This window comes from Halichoeres trimaculatus, unplaced genomic scaffold (assembly GCF_033239565.1).
Source record: "Halichoeres trimaculatus isolate MK-OKI-2021-1 unplaced genomic scaffold, fHalTri1.1 fHalTri1_scaffold_9, whole genome shotgun sequence".
In the NCBI taxonomy this organism is placed as follows: Eukaryota; Metazoa; Chordata; class Actinopteri; order Labriformes; family Labridae; genus Halichoeres; species Halichoeres trimaculatus.
Window position 1 is genome coordinate 34,313,760 of NW_027437188.1, and position 24,761 is coordinate 34,338,520.

The 24,761-nt window shown below is 40.0% G+C and overlaps 4 protein-coding genes across 4 annotated transcripts; all 4 read left to right on the forward strand.

Annotated features, from left to right (window-relative positions):
* The first annotated feature begins 4,164 nt into the window (after positions 1-4,164).
* On the forward strand, positions 4,165-5,109 carry LOC141797377 (olfactory receptor 11A1-like). The gene has a single exon (XM_074678692.1). It carries the CDS (start codon positions 4,165-4,167, stop codon positions 5,107-5,109), a length of 945 nt encoding a protein of 314 aa, XP_074534793.1.
* A 4,544-nt stretch (positions 5,110-9,653) lies between these two features.
* On the forward strand, positions 9,654-10,583 carry LOC141797378 (olfactory receptor 5P56-like). The gene has a single exon (XM_074678693.1). The coding sequence runs from the start codon at positions 9,654-9,656 to the stop codon at positions 10,581-10,583; it is 930 nt and encodes a 309-aa protein (XP_074534794.1).
* Positions 10,584-14,585: 4,002 nt separating this feature from the next.
* On the forward strand, positions 14,586-15,530 carry LOC141797379 (olfactory receptor 6N2-like). The gene has a single exon (XM_074678694.1). The coding sequence runs from the start codon at positions 14,586-14,588 to the stop codon at positions 15,528-15,530; it is 945 nt and encodes a 314-aa protein (XP_074534795.1).
* A 4,637-nt stretch (positions 15,531-20,167) lies between these two features.
* LOC141797380 (olfactory receptor 51E1-like) lies at positions 20,168-21,103 on the forward strand. Its single transcript, XM_074678695.1, has one exon. It carries the CDS (start codon positions 20,168-20,170, stop codon positions 21,101-21,103), a length of 936 nt encoding a protein of 311 aa, XP_074534796.1.
* The last annotated feature ends 3,658 nt before the right edge of the window (positions 21,104-24,761 follow it).

Below are 24,761 nucleotides of genomic sequence, written 5' to 3' on the forward strand. Positions count from 1 at the left end.
AAAGCCATTACCAAATTCACGTTTCACCAGATCTACAGTGCGCACGCACGCACGCACGCACGCACGCACGCACGCACACACACACACATATATATATATTTAAATATGTTTATATATATATATATATATATATATATATATATATATATATATATATATATATATATATATATATATATACAGTTAACCTAAATCAACTTCATTTTATGTTTTTTAACTTTATATATAATATATATATATATATATATATATATATATATATATATATATATATATATATATATATATATATATATATGTAGAGAGAGAGAGAGAGAGAGAGAGAGAGAGAAAGAGAGAGAGAGAGAGAGTAGAATTATAGAGCTCATTATAGAGTATAGTCATTTTTATTCTGCATGTATCAAAATTTATTCACTGTTTTTCATTGGGAAACTGATCATATTATCTCCATAAATCACAATTGCTTAAAATACTCCTACACCTGACCAGTCATGATCACCAAATGTTAGTTGATAATTCTGTAAATTTCATTTAGTTAAAACAACTGTTGTTTGGGCAGTGACCACACTGATGCTGTAGTTGCAGTGGTACTTTGTTTGTGGGTGGCATCCTAACCACTGAACACTTTTTGCTATATTTCAACCTTTAGTACATATCATAACCAGTGAAACTTCTAAACTCAGCATTAAATAAATAACAGTGGTTTCATCTTTCATATGAATTTTTTTTTTTGGAATGAAGTCACAAGTATGGAGTGAAGTCAAACATCGCTTTGTTCATGGTCTGTACAGTAGTCCCATCAGTACCACAGCCTAAATACCTAGAATTCTACATTCCTACTCTTGTCCTGAGCAACGTACAACACAAGCAAGAATGGAGGATAAAAGCTGAGAATCCTCATGGTTTTGAACACTCACTGGCCACTTTATTGGGTACACCTGCCCAACTACTTGTTAACACAAATTTATAATCAGCCAATCACATGGCAGCAACTCAATGCACCAGGGCATTTAGACATGGTCAAGACGATCTGATGCATTTCAAAGTGAGCATCAGAATGGGGGAGAAAGGTGATTTAAGGGACTTTGAACCAAAATGCCTTGTTGATGCCAGAGGTCAGAGGAGAATGGACAGACTGGTTGGAGCTGATAGAAAGGCAACAGTAACTCAAATAACCACTGGTTACAACCGAGGTCTGCAGAAGAGCATCTCTGAACACACAACACGTCCAACCTTGAGGCAGATGGGCTACAGCAGCAGAAGACCACACCGGGTGACCCTCCTGTCAGCTAAGAACAGGAAACTGAGGCTACAATTCACACAGCAACACCAAAACTGGACAATAGAAGATTGGAAAAACGTTGCCTGGTCTGATGAGTCTGGATTTCTGCTCCACATTCAGATGGTAGGGTCAGATTTTGGCGTCAACAACATGAAAGCATGGATCCATCCTGCCTTGTATCAACGGTTCAGGCTGCTGCTGCTGGTGTGATGGTGTGGGGGAGATTTTCTTGGCTCACTTTGGGCCCCTTAGTACCAACTGAGCATGGGTTAAAGTCCACAGCCTACCTGAGTATTGTTGCTGACCATGTCCATCCCTTTATGAGCACAGTGTACCCATCTTCTGATGGCTACTTCCAGCAGGATAACGCTCCATGTCATAAAGCTGGAATCATCTCAGACTGCTTTCTTCATCATGACAATGAGTTCCCTGTACTCAAATGTCCTCCACAGTCCCCAGATCTCAATCCAATAGAGCACCTTTGGGATGTGGTGGAACGGGAGATTCTCATCATGGATGCTCAGTCGACAAATCTGCAGCAACTGTGTGATGCTATCATGTCAATATGGGCCAAACTCTCTGAGGAATGTTTCCAGGACCTTGTTGAATCTATGCCACCAAGGATCAAGGCAGTTCTGAGAGAAAAAGGGGGTCCAACCCGGTACTAGCAAGGTGTACCTAATAAAGTGGCCGGTGAGTGTACATTTAGAGTTTTTCACATCTTTACTGCCACATAAAGTCTAAATGGAGATAAAACCCACACGAACCGAAAGCAGTCTGTCTCCTTCCTTTTCTAAGTGTCTGTCCTTGGTGTGATCCCTTAATTCTCTAAAAGTTGAAGTGAAAACAGACCAGAAATAGAGCCAGAGGTGCGCAAAAACATGTTTTGAAATAGTAGAGTCTTTTGGGGCACTGAGGGGAGCTAGAGGTCACTCATGTACTGGGGGGCCTTACCAGGTAGATCTTGAACTCTAAAAGGAAAGAACCTTTGGATGAGCAAACTCTCAATTCATCTTCTGGGTGCCCAACAGGAATGAGCCCAAATTGTTCCCCTAGTGTCCAAGAGCTGTGAGTCCGCTGGAGCCTCTGAGGAGCTGAGTGCTGTGGTACCGTGATAGATTCAACACACCCTCCATCCCTGTCTCCCTCTAAAACCTAAAATTAAGATCCACCCTGGTGGTCTGACTTACCAACACTGCTCCTCTCTCCAACTACTTCTGGACATGTCTGCTGCCTTTGACACAGTATACCATTAAATTCTCCTCACTACACTGTCTGAGCATGGTATCTGTGCTAACATGGTTCAGGTCCTACCTCACAGGCAGATCTTTTAGAGTGTCATGGCGAGGAAAAGATGCTAAATCCCATGGCTTATCAACAGGGGTACCCCAGGGGTCAGTGCTTGGTCCCCTATTCTTCTCTTTACACACTACCTCACTTGGTGCAGTGATCTGCCTTCATGGCCTCTCCTACTCCTGCTATGCTGACGACACCCAGCTTTTCCACCTGACCACACAACTGTCTCAGCTTGGGTGTCAGCGTATCTGGCTGATATGTATGGATGAAGGAACAACATCTCCAGCTAAATCTGTCCAAAACTGATCTCATTGTTTTTCCAGCATATCCCTCAGTTCAACCACAGATCAGTATTCTGCTTGATTCCAATCAACTTGTTACCAAAAACTCTGTCCTGATTGATGACCAGCTGACCTTCAAGGTTCATGCGGCATCGATCTTGTCGATGTGTCCTTTACAACATCATCCAGGTCTACACTCCTTCTCCCCCACTACTCTCTGCTTGTGAAAGACTCCTGGTGCTGCCAGCCCAGAATGGCTCTAAATCTCTAGCCGGACACTTGTCCTCTGTTGTTCCTAAATGGTAAAATGAATGACCTAACTCTATACGATACCCAGAGTCCCTTTCTACTTTAAGAGATGCCAAAAGACTCCTCTGTTCAGGGTTAGGTTAGGGTTATGGTTAGGATTAGACCCTAGACACTGGTTTCTCCATTAGGGACTTTTGCAACCTGTGGCCCGTCAGTCTCAGGATTCATTCCACCCTGCCTGCTAACGTGACCATGAGGTCATTAGTTTTCGTCACTCCCCACCTGTGTCCACGCTTATACAACAAAGAACAAAAGCCTTGGACTCAGAAGTAGCCTGAAAGAGGCCAACATAACACAGAGAACCCCAAAGTAGACACCCTCTTTCCCTGGGTGCTTGTAAAGATCTTGTCTACCAAGATCACATATGCAGCACACCTGTACCATGGGATAACCCTGACAGGTGTCTCCACGAGGGTCCAAAGGCACTGTCCCAAAGCCAGGATGGAATCAGCACCACAACCCACCCAACTCAGGCTGAATGTCAGCAAACAGTAAACCAATGATGTAGGAAAGATGCTCATTTATTCTTCACATGTGCTCACTGATACATGCTTTGTTTGGGTCCAGCACGACTCAGGTCAGTCCGGGAGAACTGTCCCCTTACCACCATTTGATTTCCAATGACTAACTAAGTTTTGTGTCCTAAAAGTTTTTTTTTTCCACATGGTGAATCTTCAGTTTCCAGAGACATGATGTCAACTTTGATTGGCTCATCTGTTCCAGTCATGTGACTGGCATGGAGGGTATGTAATCACCAGCACACTGACTCTGCAGTAAAGTCAGCTGCACTCTCTCACATTATATCTGATTCACAGGTAAGCTTACAAACACAGCAGATAGATGGCTCCTAAAAGCAACATGTAATTAAATGCCTAATGATGTCTTACAATACAAAGGAGAGCAAGCTCTGTGAGTATATGGCCTCTATGGACTCTATTTAGGACCTGCTGCAGGTCCTGGTCTCATGCTCTGTGAGGTAACTGCTCTGGATAAATCATGAACAATGTGACTCAGTTCACTTATTTCAGACTTGGTGGCTTTTCTGAAACCGGGTTTCTGAAGCACATTTATTTTCTGGCTGCAATTCTGATCTACATGTTGATTCTTTGTGCCAACCTGCTGCTCATTGCTGTGATCTGTAGGAACAGGAGCTTACATGAACCCATGTACATGTTTCCATGCAGTCTGTTTGTTAATGAGCTGTTTGGTAGTACAGCTTTCTTCCCTATGCTCCTGGACCAGATCCTCTCTGACACTCACACTGTTTCTGTTCCTCTGTGTTTCCTGCAGCTCTTCTTCCTCTACTCTTTTGCCAATGTTGAGTTTTTTAATCTGACAGTCATTTCTTATGACAGATATCTTGCTATCTGTTATCCTCTGCAGTATAACTCTTATATGACCCCTAAAAGGGTGAGTGTGCATATTGCAGCGGCGTGGATAACTGCTTGTCTTTATGTGGTTTGCACACTGTCCTTGAGTTCTACTCTGCAGCTGTGTGGGAACGTCATCAACAACATTTACTGTAATAATTACTCCATTGTCAAACTGGCCTGCTCTGACACCAGAGTAAATAACATCTATGGCCTGGTCCTTTCTGCAATTTCAATCTTTGTCCCCCTGATTCTGATCTTTTACACCTACATGAGGATCCTCAGAGTCTGTTTCTCAGGCTCCAAACAGACACGACAGAAAGCTGTCTCTACCTGCACACCTCACCTGGTCTCTCTCTTTAACTTCTCTTTTGGATGTTGCTTTGAGGTGATTCAGAGCAGGTTTGAGATGAGTGGCCTTCCCCCTCTGGTCCCAATTTTCTTATCCTTATATCTGTTTGTTATTCAGCCTCTCCTAAATCCCATCATTTATGGCTTGAAAATGTCCAAAATCTCTGAAATGTGTAAACAATTGTTTTGTTCTAAGCTTCTGTTAATCCAGCTGCGATAGTATAATCTTTGACCATTTTCACATTTGTGTTTCCTGCTGATCAGATCTAGCTGTTAGTTTGTCTCATTTAGAATAAATGTGAATGTGATTAATGTCTGATGGAGTGACAAGTGTTTGAGTTAAACAACACTGTAAGTTGGTAAAGTGTCAGAAAGTTTCACTGTGTGAGGCTGAATGAATAAAGTCAGCTGATGAACACTTGTTCCAAATACTGAATAGTGTTTTAAAAACAGAAACACAGTAAACTACCTCAATACTTTACAAATAACAGAAAGAAAGTCATGTAAATCAATTAAATAGTTTAGAGTTTAAATGTACTTTTGTTTTGTTGAGGTGGGCCCAAATCTAGTCAAAGAAATGAGTAATGGTGGCAAATGTTGTCCTTGGTTGGGGCAGGATGGGGAAATGGCAACAGTGATGAACTATGGTTGTTCCATCATTTGCTTTAATAAGGGGTTTGTGTTTATAAATGGGTAAATATACAAAGAATGTATTTATAATATAGTTTATGTTGGTTTCTGTACTTAAACCTGGAAAAATGTCCCATGCATTGAACAGCTGGGGGCACTTGGCTCTAGACGTCATATTGATGTTAAGTGTTAAGCTTAAAGGTAAATTCATTTTGCACAAAGCTGAGAAAACACTTGTTTGATACTAGATGTCTAAAAGATCAGGGGGCTGGATAAATACAAGCACTGGTCAGGTTTGTAGTCAGAATTTTCTGAGAAATAATAATCTGTACTGTGTCTTCTTGTCATAAACTCTTCTCCCCAGATTCAGTGGTTGATAAAATCACACAGCATCATGAAACTGAAACTTCTCTCAGGTTTGTGTAAGAGACTTAACCAACTCACGTTAATCTGCAACTTTCAAGACGCTGTAAGGAATATATGTTTTAATGCACTCCCTCGCCACCTTGTGGCCCGGAGTCTCCACAAACTGGCGTAAATAACTTTTAGCAAGCCGTGTGTTTGTTTTGGAATTAAATAGAGATCAGATCAAAACTAATTTTCTTTGTTCAAGACAACTTTTTACTGGATACAACGCACCGAGGAAAGGTATTTGTCAGTGCAGGTATGAAGCGATGTGACATCAAGCAAATGTTGTAGCAGCCGGCATGTTGGCAACATTGGCAGCTCGTGTTCAAACGTATCTGTAAGCTAACGGGATAACAAGTAAACACTGTCAATTTGTAAGAATTTTAGTAGCCGTCTATATTTAGCGCAGCTGGCAGCCCAATCCTGGTTATGTCCTGCCAGTCATTTACCCATTAGAGCTAACGTAACCTCACTCTTCATTTTATTGATAGACTCTCAAGTTTGAACAGACCACTGCAGAATAACTGCTGACTGTGGGTTGGGATGAACATTAGCATGAACAGTTTAGCCTCTGTGTTGTGGAGTGATATAGGCCGAGCTAAAGGCTAATTAGCTAATTAGCTTAGTATATAAGAGAAGCAGAGAACCCCAATTAAAAACAGAGTTTCTTTCAGCAGTTTTTTTCCTAAAATGTACTAATTGTGTTTTGTCCTGATCAACATTTGTAAGTCTTCTTCCTGATCAGCCAGTGAAAAAAACATCATCTGCATATAATACTATCCCAACATTAAGATCCTGATTTTTAACCACAATGTCAGAGGCTTTCAACTGTGAAGCTAGATCATTTATATAAAAAAAGACAGTGTTGGAGACAAAATATCTCCTTGTTAAACACCATGGGCTCTAATTTCGTAGACCAGGCGCAAGCGCAGGCGCACCTGCCCTGTGCTGGCCTTTGCCGCGCAGTCAGGGCGTGACCGGCGCACTTTGCAAGTTTCCTGCAGTGCCAAGAGAGGTGCAGTCTAGGCGCAGAGGAGCGCAGAGGTGCACATCCACGCCTCCCTCCGCACAAATGGCAGAGAGGGAGGAGAAAAGCCATGAGTGGGTTTAACACAGCCGAGTGCTGTTTTCACCAATCAAATGAGCGCTTCTTCTCGCCTTAAATGCCCTGCAACCGAGGCGCAGCGTCTGATTGGTCTGACTGATCTCCAGCACCGCGGAAACAGTGCTGGTAGCGGAGATTGTCAGAGCTGCTGTCCCTGCAGCAGGAGAATGGACAGCAGGGCGCATCAGAGGACATGAAACGCGTCACCGTGTGGGCCATCTGGGGACAGATGTTACCTTTTCCTTTGTCATTAATAGGAGTACAAAATGAATAGACAGTTACACAGCTGGCTTATCCATTCAGAATACTTTTGATCCACCTGCACACCTGGTTTTTCATCGCCAAATAGCAGAACCTTTGGTGATATACTGTAAACTCTCCCGGTGTCTCCGCCTCATCCTCCTTACAATAATGTACTCCATCTTTTTAGATCAGGTTAAAAATAAAGACTAAAACAGAGAAATATGGGAAATCACTGGTAAATTCTGAGTGACATACATTTATTTCGTCTCTTTTTTCTTCGTCTTTTCTCTCCCTCTTTTCTTTGAATTAAATGAAATGAGAGAACCAGATATATACTCAGTATCAGATGTTAAGGCTGTTTATTGTTTAATTGCAAGATGTGCTTCAAACTTCCAGCTGCCGTCAGGTTAACTTTCCATTATGACAAACGGCTTTAATTTGACATCAGATGCGACGAGACAGTTAATATAGATACAAATGTATATGCTGGTTCAGGTGGTTACATTAAATAGTGATTGCTGTGATTGTTTATTGCATAAAAATGTGCGTGACACTCTGGAAACCTGCCTCTGAGGCTTTGTTGACATGTGCGCACATATGCGCCTGTCACCAAATTACAGCTGCGCAGGGTGCCCTCAGCTTTGCACCGAGGATAGACCAGGTTGGAGCTGGCGGGCTTTCACGGTGCGCCAGGCCACAAAATTAGAGCCCCATACATACATAAATATTCACAAGCATGAACACAGGAAACAGGTGCTTGGTATAGAGGCTCAATAGCAGAGTAAAACCTCCCATTTACACCAACATGTAACAACTTTTATCAAAAAAGATCCCTATTTATCCAATCAAAAACCTTCTTGAAATCAATCAAAAGTGATCTGATATATATATATATATATATATATATATATATATATATATATATATATATATATATATATACACACACTATTAAACACACTACACACTACAAAACACTATTAGATTTTCGAATAGTCATTCAGTTGTGGGTCTTTAAGATTTTATTTTTCCACATGGTGAATCCGAAGCTTTCTTATGCATACTGTGACTATAATAAGCTCATCTGTTCCAGTCGTGTGATCTGAGGGGAGGGTATCTATCACCAGCACACTGGCCCTTGCAGAAAAGTCAGCTGCACTGTCTCACATTATTCTGACGCACAGGTCAACCTTATAGAAAGTGCACACAGACAGATCCTGAAATCAGAACGTGTGAACAAAATTCTTAATGAGGCCTCTAGACATAGAAAGGGCAATTTGTGGTTAATCGGCTACATTGTCCTATATGAAAAAAAAAAATAAAAAAAAAAAATAAATAAATATATATATATATATATATATATATATATATATATATATATATATATATATATATATATATATATATATATATATATTCTAGCACTTAATGACAGCACCTGCAGCAAAGTAACCTATAGCACTCTGGTTGCTTAACTGAGGTTTTCTAAACTCTTGCTTGTGTTGTACGTCGCTTTGGACAGAAGCGTCTGCTAAATGAAACTGTGGAACTGTAAACTCCATCAAGGAACTTTGAGTCTGATTAAACAAACACTTCAGACTCATCTTGCACTCATGGACCAGTCACAAAGAAAGAAAAAATCCCCTTCAAGTTTCTCTATTACGGCCTGTTGCAACCTGTGGCCTGTGAGTCTCGGGATCCATTCCACCCTACCAGCAAACGTGACCATGAGGTTATTCGTTTTCTTCACTCCCCACCTGTGTCCATCATTATCCAACAAATAAGTAAAGCCTTGGACTCAGAGTGGCCTGGTTCGATGTGATATTAGTACCACAACACCAAACTGTAAACCCACCCAACTCAGATTGGAGGTTAGCATACAGGAAACCAATGATGTAGGAAAGTACTCATTAATCCTTCACATGTGCTTTCTGATACATGCATTGTTTAGGTCCAGCATGACTCAGGTCAGTGTTGGAGAACTGTCCCCTCACCACCATTTGATTTCCGATGACTCACTCAGTATTGTGTTCTTAAAGTTTTTTTTCCACATGGTGAAACTTCAGTTTCCAGAGACATGACGTCAACTTTGATTAGCTCATCTGTTCCAGTCATGTGACTGGTATGGAGGGTATGTAATCACCAGCACACTGACTCTGCAGTAAAGTCAGATGCACTCTCTCACATTATATCTGATCACAGGTAACCTCACAGAAAGAGCATACAGACGGCTCCTGAAATCAAAATGTGTAAACAAAATCTCAGGTGAGGTCTCATGTTAAAAAAAGACGGCAAGCGCAGTGAGTATATGGACTCTATGCAAGACCTGCTGCAGGTCCTGGTCTCAGGCTTCATAAGGTAATGGCTCTGGATATATCATGATCAATGTGACTCAGTTCTCTCATTTCAGACTTGCTGGCTTTTCTGAAACCAGGTCTCTAAAGTACATTTATTTCCTTGTTGCAATCTTGATCTACATGTTGATTCTTTGTGCCAACCTGTTGCTCATTACTGTAATCTGTAGGAACAGGAGCTTACATGAACCCATGTACATGTTTCCATGCAGTCTGTTTGTTAATGAGCTGTTTGGTAGTACAGCTTTCTTCCCTCTGCTCCTGGATCAGCTCCTCTCTGACACTCACACTGTTTCTGTTCCTCTGTGTCTACTGCAGATTTTCTGTCTCTACTCTTATGTGTATGTAGAGTTTTTTAATCTGACTGTGATTTCTTATGACAGATATCTTGCTATCTGTTATCCTCTGCAGTATAACTCTCATATGACCGTTAAAAGGGTGAGTGTGCATATTGCAGCAGCGTGGTTAGCTGCTTGTTTTTCTATAGCTTGTTCAATGCCTTTGCTCTCTACTCTGCAGCTGTGTGGAAACGTCATCAACTATATTAACTGTAATAACTACTCCATTGTCAAACTGGCCTGCTCTGACATCACAGCAAATAACATCCACGGCCTGGTGTATTCTGCAATTTCAATCTCTGTCCCCCTGACTCTGATCTTTTACACCTACATGAGGATCTCAGGCTCCAAACAGACGCGACAGAAAGCTGTCTCTACCTGCACACCTCACCTTGTCTCTCTCTTTAACTTCTCTTTTGGGATTTGCTTTGAGGTGATTCAGAGCAGGTTTGAGAAGAGCCATCTTTCAACTCTGGTGTCTGTTTTTCTATCCATATATCTTTTTTTATGTCAGCCTCTGCTAAACCCCATCATTTATGGCTTGAAAATGTCCAAAATCTCTGAAATGTGCAAACGCCTGTTTAGTTCTATGCTACTGTTTATCCAGCTGAGATAAAAAAAAAACACATGTTAACACTTTAAAACACTGCTTCATGTGTGAAGGTTACTGTGCACTTTGATAAAAAGCAGATGGAAACCTTTCTGTTTGCTGCTGATCAGATCTGGATGTCAGTTTGTCTCATTTAGAATAACTGTGAATGTGTATCATGTGTTGATGGAGTGGCATGTTTGATTTCAACAACACTTTGAGTTTGTAAAGCATCAGAAAATTTCACTGTGTGAGGATGAATAAATAAAGTCAGCTGATGAACAATTGTTCAAAATACTGCGTAGTGTTTTTTAAAACAGAAACACAGTAAACTACCCCAATACTTTGACAGAAAAAAATCATGCAAATCAATTAAATAGTGTAGAGTTTAACTGTTCTTTTGTTTTGGTGAGGTTGGCCCTCAACTGTGGCAAATGTTGTACTTGGTTGGGGCAGGGTGGGGAAACAGCAGTGGTGAAGTAATGGTTGTGCTCTCATTTACTTTAGGGGTTAGTGTTTACAAGGAGGTAAATATACAAAGAACTGTAAAAAGAACCGTAATGCAAAAAGACACGAAGGCCATAAAACAGATTACATGTATATACAAGTACTAGAAACAGAAATTGACAGAAGTAATGTTTATGTATTGTTGTCATTGTAGATATATACAATCTGATTACAACAATCCTAAAATGCATCAGTTTTTACTTTATCAATGGCTCATTATTATCTAATCACAAAGGCATAATATACAGGCCCTTTGTGGCTGTTCAATATTAAAATGAATAACATTTCATGTGAAATGTTTGTTTTGAATCTAGCATCCAAATTCTAAAAGAAATCATACTTAAAGGATGAATTCTGAACAAATCTTTAAAGGTTCCTTGATATACAAGATATGTATGCTGATTCTACCACAGTAGAATCCACTTTCCAGTTAAAATTCAATAACTTCTTTCAATTGTAATACTTAGCTTTACATTTGATTTCAAAAGATGCACCAGGCTTCAGTGAAGGTGATTTGACCCAATTTGATGATTTATTATTTGTGTTTGAGTAAGTTTTGGGCTAAAATGTGCACTCTGGCTCACACCTATGGCAATGATCATAAAATAGGTCATAGTACAGGCCCTGGATGACTTTTGGATTTTCCAAAGGTATATTCTTGGGAGTCTCTGGGTGTACTTCAAATACCACACATAAACAAAAAATTGGGCAGTGGGCAAAATTACGTGTGTTGTGAAAGAGGTCCTTTGGTGTGTATAACAAGCATGCCCAGCCTTACAAAAAAGTCTCTTACTGCTATCGGGATTTCCGAACATGAACTTCGCAATTTGCACCAAAACATTGTTATTTAACGATTTTGGGCTACATATTTGAACGAGCTAGTTTTAGCTTTTTCATCAGATCAACTCCAAACTTGGCCTGAGTATACTACCCACACTGAAGATTAATAATCCTAATTAAATTTTTTTCATTTTTTTTCAGTGCAACTACGACAAAGGCTCAATGTTCGAATTTTTCAATTTTGTCTGATCTGCATGAAAACAGACACACATGTTCAGTGTTGCGCTCCGGACACAGCCATGTCATTTTTGTCACCTGAAACTACAGCGCCCTCTAATGGCAATGGCTATAAATTGGCAAAAATTGCGTTCATAGGGTAGGTATTTGAACGAACTAGACCTAGGTTTTTTCTCAGATCAACTCCAAACTCTGCATGTGTATAATAGAGACATTGAAGATTAAGAATCAGAAAATAATTGTTATAATTTTTTGGGGGCGTGGCCACAAATGACTGCCAAAGTTGACCATTTCGCTGTTTTTTGAAAATCTTAATAGCTCTCCTGTACAATGTTGGATCAGGACCAAAATCCACACACAAGTTCACTGTGTCAGCCTGATTCCATTTCTACCACTGATTGCATTAAGAATAATTCTCCATAGCGCCACCAAGGGGCTGAAAATTTTAGCCCCTGACTACTTTGAGCTAAAGGCCTGAAATTTGGTAGGCATAACAATCATGCCAAGACCTACAAAAAAGTCTACAATGACCATAGTCAATTCCGCACAGGAAGTTCGCTATTGGATGTAAACGTCGGATTTTGACGATTTTTAGCCTCAGACTAAATGGAACAGTTCCTTGGTTTTTCATCAGAACAACTACAAACTTGGCTTGTGTACACTACACACACTGACAATGATAAGCTCTTAAAGAACTTTTGCTACGTCAATGGGCGTGGCCACAAATAACGGTCAAAGTTGACTATTTTAAACTGTTTCATGAAAACCTTAATGGTTCTCTGGTGCAGTGTTGGATAAGGGCCAAAATGCACACAGACGTTCAGTGTCACAGCCTGAGTGTATTTCTCTCACTGGTTGCACTAACATTAATGCTCCAAAGTGCCACACAGTGGCGAAAATCTGCAGCCTGTCCAGCTACTTTGAGCACCAGGCATCAATTGGGCTAAACCCTCATGCCTAGACCTATGGCTTTTGGCTGAGCCACATTTCGCTGCTCATGTGGCGCCTGGGACATGCTCCGATTGGCAAGCCTTGGGCGAGCACATGTGGAGGCTAGGACACACTCCGGCTGGCACGCACAGGGCGAGGGCCCGTTCAAAGCTGCTTGCAGCTTTAATTATTACTTAGAGAAAACCAACATCAGCTGGGCTAGAGCAAATTGATGGTCCTATAAAACAATAGTTTTTTCACCAAGCAGTTAAATACCACACACCTCATGATGGGTAAAGGCAAAGAGCTCTCTGAAGACATTCACAACCTGATTGTTGCTCAGCATCAGAATGGAACTGGTTACAGACTTATATCAAAGCACCTGAATATTCCAGTCAGCACCTTGGGGGCCATTATTCACAAGTGGAAGAAGCACCACCTTACTATCAACAGGCCACGCACAGGAGCTCCTTGAAGATTTCTGACCAGGGAGTCAGAAAGATAGTAAGAAGAGGAGAAATGGCACTGCATATTAGCCAAAAAACACTACACCAACAGTGAAGTTTGGAGGTGAAAAGCACATTGCTGCATTTGTAGCACCAATTCTTATTATGAATCTGCTGCCATCCACCAGGATGATGAAGATGAGACGTGGCTGGACCTTCCAGCAGGACAACGATCCAAAGCACACGGCAAAGCTGACTCTCAAATGGTTTCAAAAAAAGAAAATCAATCTGTTAGAACGGCCTAGTCAATCACATGACTTAAACCCAACTGAACATTTGTGGAAAGAAGTAAAGAAAAGGGTTCACCAGAGGGCACCAAAGAATATTCCAGATTTAAAGACAATCTGTGCAAAGTAATTTTTTGTGTGTGGATTATTTAAGTTAATACTAATGTCTGGTAGAAAAAAATTTGTTTGAATTGCATCTTTGGAAATAAATGTGATGAGAAAAAAGTTGAAGCCTTCAATACTTATTTTCCCCACTGTATACACACACACACACACACACACACACACACACACACACACACATATATACATATACATACATATATATATATATATATATATATATATATATATATATATATATATATATATATATATATATATATATATATATATATATATATATATATATATATATACATACACACACACTCCACACTACAAGTTTTTTGAATAGTCACTCAGTTGTGGTTCTTTCTTTAAGATTTTATTTTTCTACATATTGAATCCTAAGCTTCCTGAGGCATACTGTCACTTTGATTGGCTCATTTGTTTCAGTCATGTGACCCGAGAGGAGAGTATTTTATCACCAGCACACTGGCCCTTGCAGAACAGTCAGCTGCACTCTCTCACATTATTCTCGCACACAGGTAAACCTTGAAAAAAGTGCACATAGACAGCTTCTAAGATCACAACGTGTTAACCAATTTCTAAATGAGGTCTCTAGACATAAAAAGAGCAAGCTCTGTGAGTATTTGGACTCTATGTGACACCTCCATTAAACCTGCCCCTGCTGCAGGTCATGGTTTCACACTTCATGAGGTAATGTCTTAGTATAAATCATGATCAATGTGACTCAGTTCTCTCATTTCAGACTTGGTGGCTTTTCTGAAACCGGGTTTCTGAAGCACATTTATTTCCTGGTTGCAATCTTGATCTACATGTTAATTCTTTGTGCCAACCTGTTGCTCATTGCTGTAATCTGTAGGAACAGGTGCTTACATGAACCCATGTACATGTTTCCATGCAGTCTGTTTGTTAATGAGCTGTTTGGTAGTACAGCTTTCTACCCTCTGCTCCTGGATCAGATCCTCTCTGACACTCACACTGTTTCTGTTCCTCTGTGTTTCCTGCAGATTTTCTGTCTCTACTCTTATGTGTATGTAGAGTTTTTTAATCTGACTGTGATTTCTTATGACAGATATCTTGCTATCTGTTACCCCCTGCAGTATAACTCTATTATGACCTTTAAAAGGGTGAGTGTGAATATTGCAGCAGCTTGGCTAACTGCATTTCTTTCTATAGTGTGTGGACTACCTTTGAGTACTTCTCTGCAGCTGTGTGGGAACGTCATTGACAACATTTACTGTAATAACTACTCCATCGTCAAACTGGCCTGCTTCGACACCAGAGCAAATAACATCTACGGCCTGGTCTATTCTGCAATTTCAATCTTTGTCCCCCTGGCCCTCATCTTTTACACCTATTTCAGGATCCTCAGAGTCTGTTTCTCAGGCTCCAAACAGACGCGACAGAAAGCTGTCTCTACCTGCACACCTCACCTGGTCTCTCTCTTTAACTTTTCTTTTGGGATTTGCTTTGAGGTGATTCAGAGCAGGTTTGAGAAGGGCCATCTTCCACCTCTGGTCCCAATTTTTTTATCCTTATATCTTCTTGTATGTCAGCCTCTCCTAAACCCTATCATTTATGGCCTGAAAATGTCAAAAATCTTTGACAAGTGTAAATGCCTGCTTAGTTCTATGCTACTGTTTATCCAGCTGAGATAAAACAAAAACAAAAAAAAACACATGTGAACACTTTAAAAAACTGCTTCATGTGTGAATGTCACTATGTACTTTGACAGAGATCAGATGGAAACCTTTGTGTTTCCTGCTGGTCAGAGCTGGATGTCAGTTTATCTCATTTAGAATAACTGTGAATATGTATCGTGTGTTGGACTCATACATGCTTGATTTCAATAACACTGCAAGTTTGTAAAGTGTCAAAAACTTTCACTGTGTGAGGATGAATAATTAAAGTGAACTGAAACGAGTAATGGTGGCAAATGTACTTGGTTGGAGTGGGGTGGGGAAATGGCAAATTCAATGTTTCTGGGACCTGTGGACTGAAAGGAAGTTTTGGAGTTTTTTAACAAATATAAAAACAAAACCTCCATTGATGGAGATAAGGTTAATATGTGTTTGGTTATAAAAGATGAAAGTAGCAAAAGTAATTCCACTGTTCAGAACTGGAGATTAACATCTGTTCACAAACTATAGACTGGTATCTCTTCTGACACACTTCTCAAAAATACTTGAAAAATCATTTGAAGTAAGAAAAATTTCTTTGACAGACACAATGTATGAATGGATGATTAATACGCTGTCACATCAGGAAAAGCTACATCTATGGCACTGATGGACCTAGTCAAAGAAATAGCATCATATACAGAGGATAAAAAAATAGCTCTAGGTGTTTTCATTGGTTTAAAAAAAGGCTTTTATACATTGAACATGAAGTATTGATAAAAAAAAAAAAAAAAGTATAATTGTGGCATCAGAGGAGTAGCCCTTGATTTGACAAAAAGGTGCATTAGTAACAGACAGGGCCGTAGCTACAATTAGGCAAACACGGGCAGTTTCCTGGGGCCCCAAGTTTCCAGGGGCCCCCAAAGCATCTCTTAAAAACTGATTTATGAAGTTCTCTTCAATTGAAAGCATTTCTTTTTTCTAAATCTTAATTCACATGCTTCAAAATACATCAAAAGGCTTAATCTGTAATGATGGTTTTGGGTTCTCCCCCTCCATTCTTATTCAATGGGCTATTCCATGTTACAACACATCTGAAAATTTGATTCACGAAGAAAGTGGTGAAAAACACTTTTTTCCCATTTTTTTCTTATTCTCAACCAAGTTGGAAATAAAAACAATGTTGCTCTGGGATCTGAGATAAACATATCAGACTTTGAGGATTTTAAGGACTTTATCTAGCCCAGGAAACAGGATCATTTTCTCTAAATCAAACTTTTTGAGTTGGTGATAAACATTATTGTACAAAATATCTTTTTTGGATACATAACTCACAGGACAGGGGGTCAAATAAAAATACATTAACTTTAAAATAATAGTACCAAAAAGTATGGTAACTGTAAATATCACCTCTTTCAGTAGATTTTTTCCAGTTTTATGTTGTGCTTGATATTTACATATTTTTTCTTAACTAGATTATTATTTTTTCAATATTTACCTATTGTAATGTTTTTCACTTCATACTTTCTTGTTTGTTACTGTTACTCTGTAAATTCCCCACTGTGGGACAAATAAGCTGTCAGTTGACCATAAAAGATTTCAAGTCCAGGACAAAGTGGACTAAATTATGTATTCACTTTTTTCTAAATCAAACTAAAGTACAGAACTTGAGGAAATGCATTTAGTTGTGTTAAGTTACCATGTACAAGATCAGCACTGTCTCATGCCTTGATTCTGGGAAAGAGACAGTGGACCCAGGGAAGGCCAGTCGAGCTCTGAGGAAGATGAGTTACAAGGACATGGAGGGCCCCATTGACTGGGTTTGCCTTGGGCCCCCAAACCACTAAATACGCCCCTGGTAACAGACAATCTGTGCAGTTTGATAAATATAAACCAAGACAATCCACAATTACCTGTGGCCCTCAAAGGTCAATTTTGGGCAACAAGTTTTTCACAATTTATATTAATGACACTGATACAGTGTTTGATTATACGAAATGTATTGCCTTTGCTGACGACACAAATTTTCTATGCATAGGTAATAATCTTAAAAGGCTCTTAGATGTCGCCACAGATGAACTGCAAAAGTTAAAAGGCTGGTTTGATCGAATCAAACTGTCATTAAATGTTGTAAAATTAAAAAGTTATGCTATTTGGAAGTTGTAAATGTAAAACACAAGTCTGCCTTGAACTTAACAATATAGAAATTAAAACAGTCTCTGAGATTATGCTCTTGGGTGTCCTGATAGACCATAAACACAGCTGGAAACAACAAATTGCACTTCTGTGTTCCAATTTATTAAGAAGTGTGGGAATCGTAAGTAAAACAAGACTTATGTTGAATCAGAAATCTCTAATTATTTGGAATAGGGAGTGTTTGCCTGATGTATTGCAGACAACACAAATTTTGTTTATAACACAAATTACTTGTGTCCTTTGCTTTGTAATATGGATTGTTTTGAATTACACAAACACAATATTGATCATGTTTGGATGAAACTAGATCAGCTGGGCAGAACATGATAAGCCTGGCTTCTTCCTCTATCTCCTCGTCCTACTTTGCGCTATTTCATTTTTTTAACCCGAATTTTTTACCTTTTTGACTGGTAATATTTTGTAAATGAAGATAATGTTCTGTTTGCAGTGAATGATTAAATTTTTTACAGTTGATGGAAAATGGAAATAAAAGAAAGAAAGAAAGAATGAAAGAGACAAGTCCTTTTGTTTGTGATACTGCTCTCAGGTCTGGGTAAGACACTGAACCAGCCCAATGGTCAGACCATTCATGTAGTAATGTTCTTTAACTGGCCTCATTCTCTGATACAACAAAGTCACAGCAGAAGAGGAGGTTAAAATAAGATAAATGCAACACTACACTATATCTTTAAACACCACACAGTTGAATCATCACTCAGGTGTCCATTAACCATTTTCGTGACACCAGTCATAGAAATCATCTCCATCAACACACCTCATACTGACATTGTTGTTCCTCATCAGAGTCAGACTAAGGGGAGAAAATGCAAAGTCATGCTGAGAGACTACAACAGTTTCTCCTGAGCGAGATCAAACCCTACGTCTGCTTCTCTATGCCATGGCCACACCAGACTCGAATTCGCAAAGACGCACGTCGAGGTTACATAAAAAATCAATGCAAAGATGTGTTTGGATGCAGATTCACTCCGGCAGGGGCATTGGACGTGTTTGGTGCAGTGCGTTTGGAGCGCCCGGTGCGTTTGGGGCGTAAGACGCCTCCACACTCGAGTTGAAAATATTGAACTTTCGACACAAATTCCTGTGAGCCCATCAGTGATGACGTTCCCCCCGATGTCATTGATTTGACGACGTGCGATGCTCCCACCATCTGCTCCGGCTCCCAGCCGAAAGATGGAGGAGAAGTTGATTCGTGCTGAATGTCATTATCCAGAGTTATATGATACGACGTGTACTCTATAGAGACTGGAATAAAAAGGAGCAGGCTTCAGTGAAAGTAGCTGAGGAGAGAGGTTTTGAAGGTAAGTTCTGTAAATTGTGTCGCGTTTTTCTTCTTTGTTCGATCTATTTGTGGGGTAAACTCTATTGTGCTGCTACAGCATCACGCTATTGATTAACAGCTGCAGCTTTCACAACCGGCTTACACGCCGCCAAATACAAAAGGGCAAACGCAAATGTAAACAGGATCAGGCTTAACTGTGCCAAACCATGCCAAACCGTTCTGAACCGAACTCGACTGCTTGGTGGAAACACGGCTTAAGACTGTATGCTCTGAGCACAGCCCACTCAGACTTCAATCCTCAGCAGGCGGTCACACCCGTCATTCAAACTATGCTGTACTCAAGCACAATTGCCCCCCTGCAGCGACGTTACCCCACTGGCCAGTACAGCTAACAGTCCTATTACTCGAATACAAACCAGACTTGAGGCGCACACATGGCCCTGCCTAAGCCATTGTTAAGCGTCTGTTTACAAAAAGTAAAGTCTCATCAGTGTCAGCACAATGGCCCACACAGAGATCACTGCTACGTCTCTACGTCTTTGTTTCTTATCTACTGTTGGATCAAAAAAAAATTCTGATGCCGTGATGCCTCAAAATGCCAAATATTGGCCCCGATAATCGGCCCTGCCAATAATCAGTCTGTCCCACCCAAAATGTAACAGCACAAACATATATGTGTATATATATGGGTATATATATGTTTTATTTATGTTTAGCCAAAGGGGTTAGAGTTAACAAGCCATGCTTGTACTAACTCCTGTCAAATAAGTCAATACTGTAATTTTTTTTTCATAAGCATTTGGTTTTTTTAAAATTTACTTTTATATAATATGTTGTGCAAACTGTTGTAACTAGGGAGTTCTGTACTGCTGCATATTAATAATACCATCACTTTGATTAGCCAATCTGTTCTTATCATGTGACCAGCGTTGAGGGTATTTAATCACGAGCACACTGGCTGCAGTAAAGTCAGATGCACTCGCTCACATTACTCTGATGAGAGGTAAACCTTAAAGAAAGAGCACACAGATGGCTCCTGAAATCACAACATGTAAGTAAATTCTACTACATAAAAGAGAGGGTTTGTGAGCAACAGCTCTCTGTGTGAGACCTCCATTAAACCTGCCTCTGCTGCAGGTCCTGTTCTCATGCTTCTTGAGGTAACTGCTCTGGATAAATCATGATCAATGTGACTCAATTCTCTCATTTCAGACTTGGTGGGTATTCTGAAACTGGGTTTCTGAAGCACATCTATTTCTTTGTTGCAATCTTGATCTACATGTTGATTCTCTGTGCCAACCTGTTGCTTATTACTGTAATCTGTAGGAACAGGAGCTTACATGAACCCATGTACATGTTTCCATGCAGTCTGTTTGTTAATGAGCTGTATGGTAGTACAGCTTTCTTCCCTCTGCTCCTGGATCAGATCCTCTCTGACACTCACACTGTTTCTGTTCCCCTGTGTTTCCTGCAGATCTTCTCTCTCTACTCTTATGTGGGTGTTGAGTTTTTAAATCTGACTGTCATTTCTTATGATAGATATCTTGCTATCTGTTATCCTCTGCAGTATAACTCTTATATGACTTTTAAAAGGGTGAGTGTGCATATAGCAGCAGCATGGATAATTGGTTGTCTTTGCATCGCTTGCACAGTGTGTTTGAGTTCTACTCTGCAGCTGTGTGGGAACGTCATCAACTATATTTACTGTAATAACTACTCCATCGTTAAACTGGCCTGCTCTGACACCAGAGTAAATAACATCTATGGCCTCCTCTCTCTTGTACTCACAATTATTGCTCCCATGCTTCTGATCCTCTACACCTACATGATGATCCTTAGAGTCTGCTTCTCAGGCTCCAAACAGACGCGACAGAAAGCTGTTTCTACCTGCACACCTCACCTGGTCTCTCTCTTCAACTTTTCTTTTGGATGTTGCTTTGAGGTGATTCAGAGCAGGTTTGAGAAGAGCCGTCTTCTACCTTTCATGGTTGTATTTCTATCCTTATACATTTTTGTAAGTCAGCCTCTCCTAAACCCCATCATTTACGGCCTGAAAATGTCCAAAATCTTTGACAAGTGTAAAGGTCTGTTTTGTTCCAAGCTTCTGTTTATCTAGCTGAGATAAAAAACATATTTGAACACTTTGAATGACAGCTTCATGTGAGAGTCATTGTGCTCTCTAAGAGCAGATGAAAACCTTTCTGTTTGCTGCTGATCAGAGCTGGCTGTCAGTTTTCTCATTTAGAATAACTGAATGTGATTCATGAGCTGATAAAGTGAGGTGTTTGATTTCAAAAACAATGCAAATGGTTAAGTGTTTGTAAAGAAAACTTCACCGTGTGAGGATGAATAAATAAAGTGAGCTGATAAAAAATGACTGTTTCATCATTTATTTCCGTAAGGGAGTTGTGCTCACTAACAGGTAAATATATGAACACATGTGTTTCAGTATTGACACAAAGTTAATGTTAGTTCCTGTACTTTAACCTGGCTGTTGTATTTTTTCTTTGGTTGTAGTCTTTTAGTCTCTTCACAAACACATCTTTGACTCTTATCAACGTTTAGTAAAAGATACTTAAGGTGAGAACACGGATGCAATACTGGGTGTTAAAAGATCAGGAGCAGGATTCCTACAAACACAAACAGTCAAATTTGTAGCCACTGAATTTTCTTGGAAATAACAATCCATTTTATGTTTTTTATTCATAAGCTCCTCTTGCCAGAGTTGGTAGGGAAGAAAGGATGCATCTTGAGAAAGATAAACAAATCTCATCAAATATTTAAACAGCAGATGGCTGTTTTTCCTAAACATGCAAACCTGACATTGTTTATATGAAGAGATTTTGTTCATTTGCATTATTCATGTAGTTATTTCAGGTTTCCACTAAGTGCAGATGATCATAGCACACACCACACCAAAATAAAAGCTGCCATGCTTTCAGAATTTTGATCTCCTTTGTTCAGATGTTTCAAATGTAAACTGTACTGAACGGGGATCTTGTACACGTATGAAAAGATTACATTGTGATCTAAACCAACATAAGACAGAGCTCGGACAGGTTGATGCTGTTTACACTTCTCAGCCCTGCATCTCGCGTGGCATAATTCTGCCCTGATGCACGCACATACGACACAGTCACTAGAGGAAATCCATTCTGCACTTACTACGATCATATACCAGGGTTTACAGATATGAATTATCATCTATGTTTTCTATGCTTTGATGATGCTCTTAATGTAAACATCCCGTGCGGAGGAGGAAATTTTACTTTCCATTGCTACTTCTAGTCGTACAGTATGTCCATATATCAAGTCAACACAAGCAGAAGTGCCCCCTGTCTCTCTGTGTGGTTTATATTTACTTTTAACCTTATCCTGATCAGTTTGTGAAGATTAGCAGGATGATCTGTGCTAAGCTCAAACTGTGAAATCACTTGTTGCGTATTACTGATCTGATTATTAATCCTCTTCAGGAGTCACCTTTCTGCTGTCTCTTTAAGACGGGAGTTGTAGTTTGGCTTTCTTTCCCCTAATTCTTAAAAAAAAAAAAAAAAAAAAGACTTTTCCTCCGGCACAGGCTTTTCGCCTGTTAGCTTTTATACCATACTGGTATGTACCTTTGTAATAACTAATAATAATTATACATTTTATTTATAAGCCATTTCCATCTAAGGATTAAAAACAGCTTAGAACTACACAATTCTAAAAGTATCAAATTTGGCTAAAAGCTTTCCTAAAAAGGAATGTTTTTAGCCCCTTTTTTAAAACAGAGAGCAGAGTTTGTGGCTCTTAGGGTGTCAGGGAGGGCATTCCAGAGACGTGGGGCCACAGCACAAAAGGCCCCCTCACCCATAGTCCTCAACCTGGGCCGTGGTGTATGAAGGAGGTTTGAGTGGGTGGAACGTGTCGTGACCTTAGGATGGATTAGTTCTTTGAGGTAGGAAGGGGCATGTCCATGGATGCACTGGTGTGTAATGAGGGAAACCTTATACTCAATCCTGGTGGAGACGGGGAGCCAGTGGAGTGGCTGAAGAATGGGGGTGATGTGATCATGTTTCTGCACTCTCATCAGGATCCTTGCTGCAGAGTTCTGGGTGTATTGGAGCCTCTGCAGACTCTTGCAAAGGATCCTGATGACGTGTTGTGTGTTACAGTAGTCCAGTCTGGAGATAAAGGCATGGACAAGTTTTGTGCAGGGACGTGTCTTAACTTTCAGACTGGGGTGGCACAATGAAGGCAGTGACATAGGAAGGGGTGGCCAGGGTGAAAACATGTACAACTTATTACCGTTTAACTTCTTAAAATTCACTTTTTACTTTAACAAATATCTATGACTGAATAATATATTCCAATTTATGATTTTGATTTGATTTGATTTGATTTGGTTTGATTTGGTTTGATTTGGGTCATGTCAGCACACTTATACAATATCACACATTGTCAAAAGATGATTACATTGTACATGTCTGAAAGGGAAGACGGGAGAAGCAGAGCTTATCTAGTCCCATCCCCATTTCTTCAATATTTAGGCCTGAACCACACGTATATGGATATATTCCAAAACGCGCATTTTTCTGTCCGATTGGGCCTCTCAACCACAGGAACACGGAGATTTCACCCACGTAAATGGAGATTTTTGAAAAACTGATAAAAAAGTGAAGAAATAAAAAAGTATCCGGTTGAGTGGATCCATGTAGCGGTGTTAAACGGAGCTGGTGTTGACATGATGACGTCAAGCGCCCAGCAACAAGTCACTGGCTGTGTCCGAAATGGCATACTAACGTACTACTCATACTAAGTGTGACGTCAAAAATAGTATGTAGTGCGTTCACATTAAATAGTATGAAAAGATTGTGTGCGCGAGAAATACCCGGATGTATACTATATCGGTAAAAATTTTAAGTATGGGAGGTGGGCATACTAGTCGCCCTAACACGCCCCATAATGCATTGCGAGCCCCGTATTTATAAACGTAAATACAGAATGAGATGACAAGATGAGAAGCAACTAAAATGGACTTAGCTCTGCAGGGAAACCTAAACGTAAGTACAAAGAAATAAAGTGCCTGAGGCGACGGACGGATCGTCTTCGGTGTCTGCGAGCAGTAAACATTTTTTAATTTTTTGTAGAGAGATGAATTCGTCTTGAGACCAGTGTTAGCTAAAAATCATCCACTAGCGAACTTCCCGTTTTCAAAATAAAAGCACCCGTTCATCTCCTTTAAGTTCTTTAACGCTTTTGTAAATTGGGCTCTTGTTTTGGAGCGGACCGGAAGTTTCTTCGATAGCATATTGGCGCTCTTAACAGAATGTCCGAAATGTCGAAATTAAATTTGTATCCGTGCGTCTTATGGCCTAAATGACCACATTTTGGTTTTCTACATGATGACTTTCTCGCCTAAAATGTTCTTAAAACTTTCAAATGTGGCGAATCAACTGAGATATTTGATAGCCTGGTGTGCTTCCATAGACTTATGTGTGCTTCCAATTTTTGTCGTCGGAGGTTTTGAAATGCATCATGGGAAACCGAGTAGTATACTACAGAGTAAACGGTTGGCACTCTAATCATACTTATAGTATGTAGTATACAGTATATACACAACAACCATGTAGTATGTAGTATGTTAGTATGCCATTTCGGACACAGCCACTGTGTTTGACTGCGCATGCTCATAACGTTCTTCTTCTATGGCTTTCACATTTTGCTAACCTGCCACTTATTGGCCTGGCATGGCATTGCAGGCTTCAGAGGCCATGGTTTTCAGTTTGGCCTCT

Excerpts from the sequence above, each read along its gene's own strand:
- LOC141797377 (XM_074678692.1), top strand. The coding sequence starts at position 4,165 with ATGAACAATGTGACTCAGTTCACTTATTTCAGACTTGGTGGCTTTTCT.
- LOC141797378 (XM_074678693.1), top strand. The coding sequence starts at position 9,654 with ATGATCAATGTGACTCAGTTCTCTCATTTCAGACTTGCTGGCTTTTCT.
- LOC141797379 (XM_074678694.1), top strand. The coding sequence starts at position 14,586 with ATGATCAATGTGACTCAGTTCTCTCATTTCAGACTTGGTGGCTTTTCT.
- LOC141797380 (XM_074678695.1), top strand. The coding sequence starts at position 20,168 with ATGATCAATGTGACTCAATTCTCTCATTTCAGACTTGGTGGGTATTCT.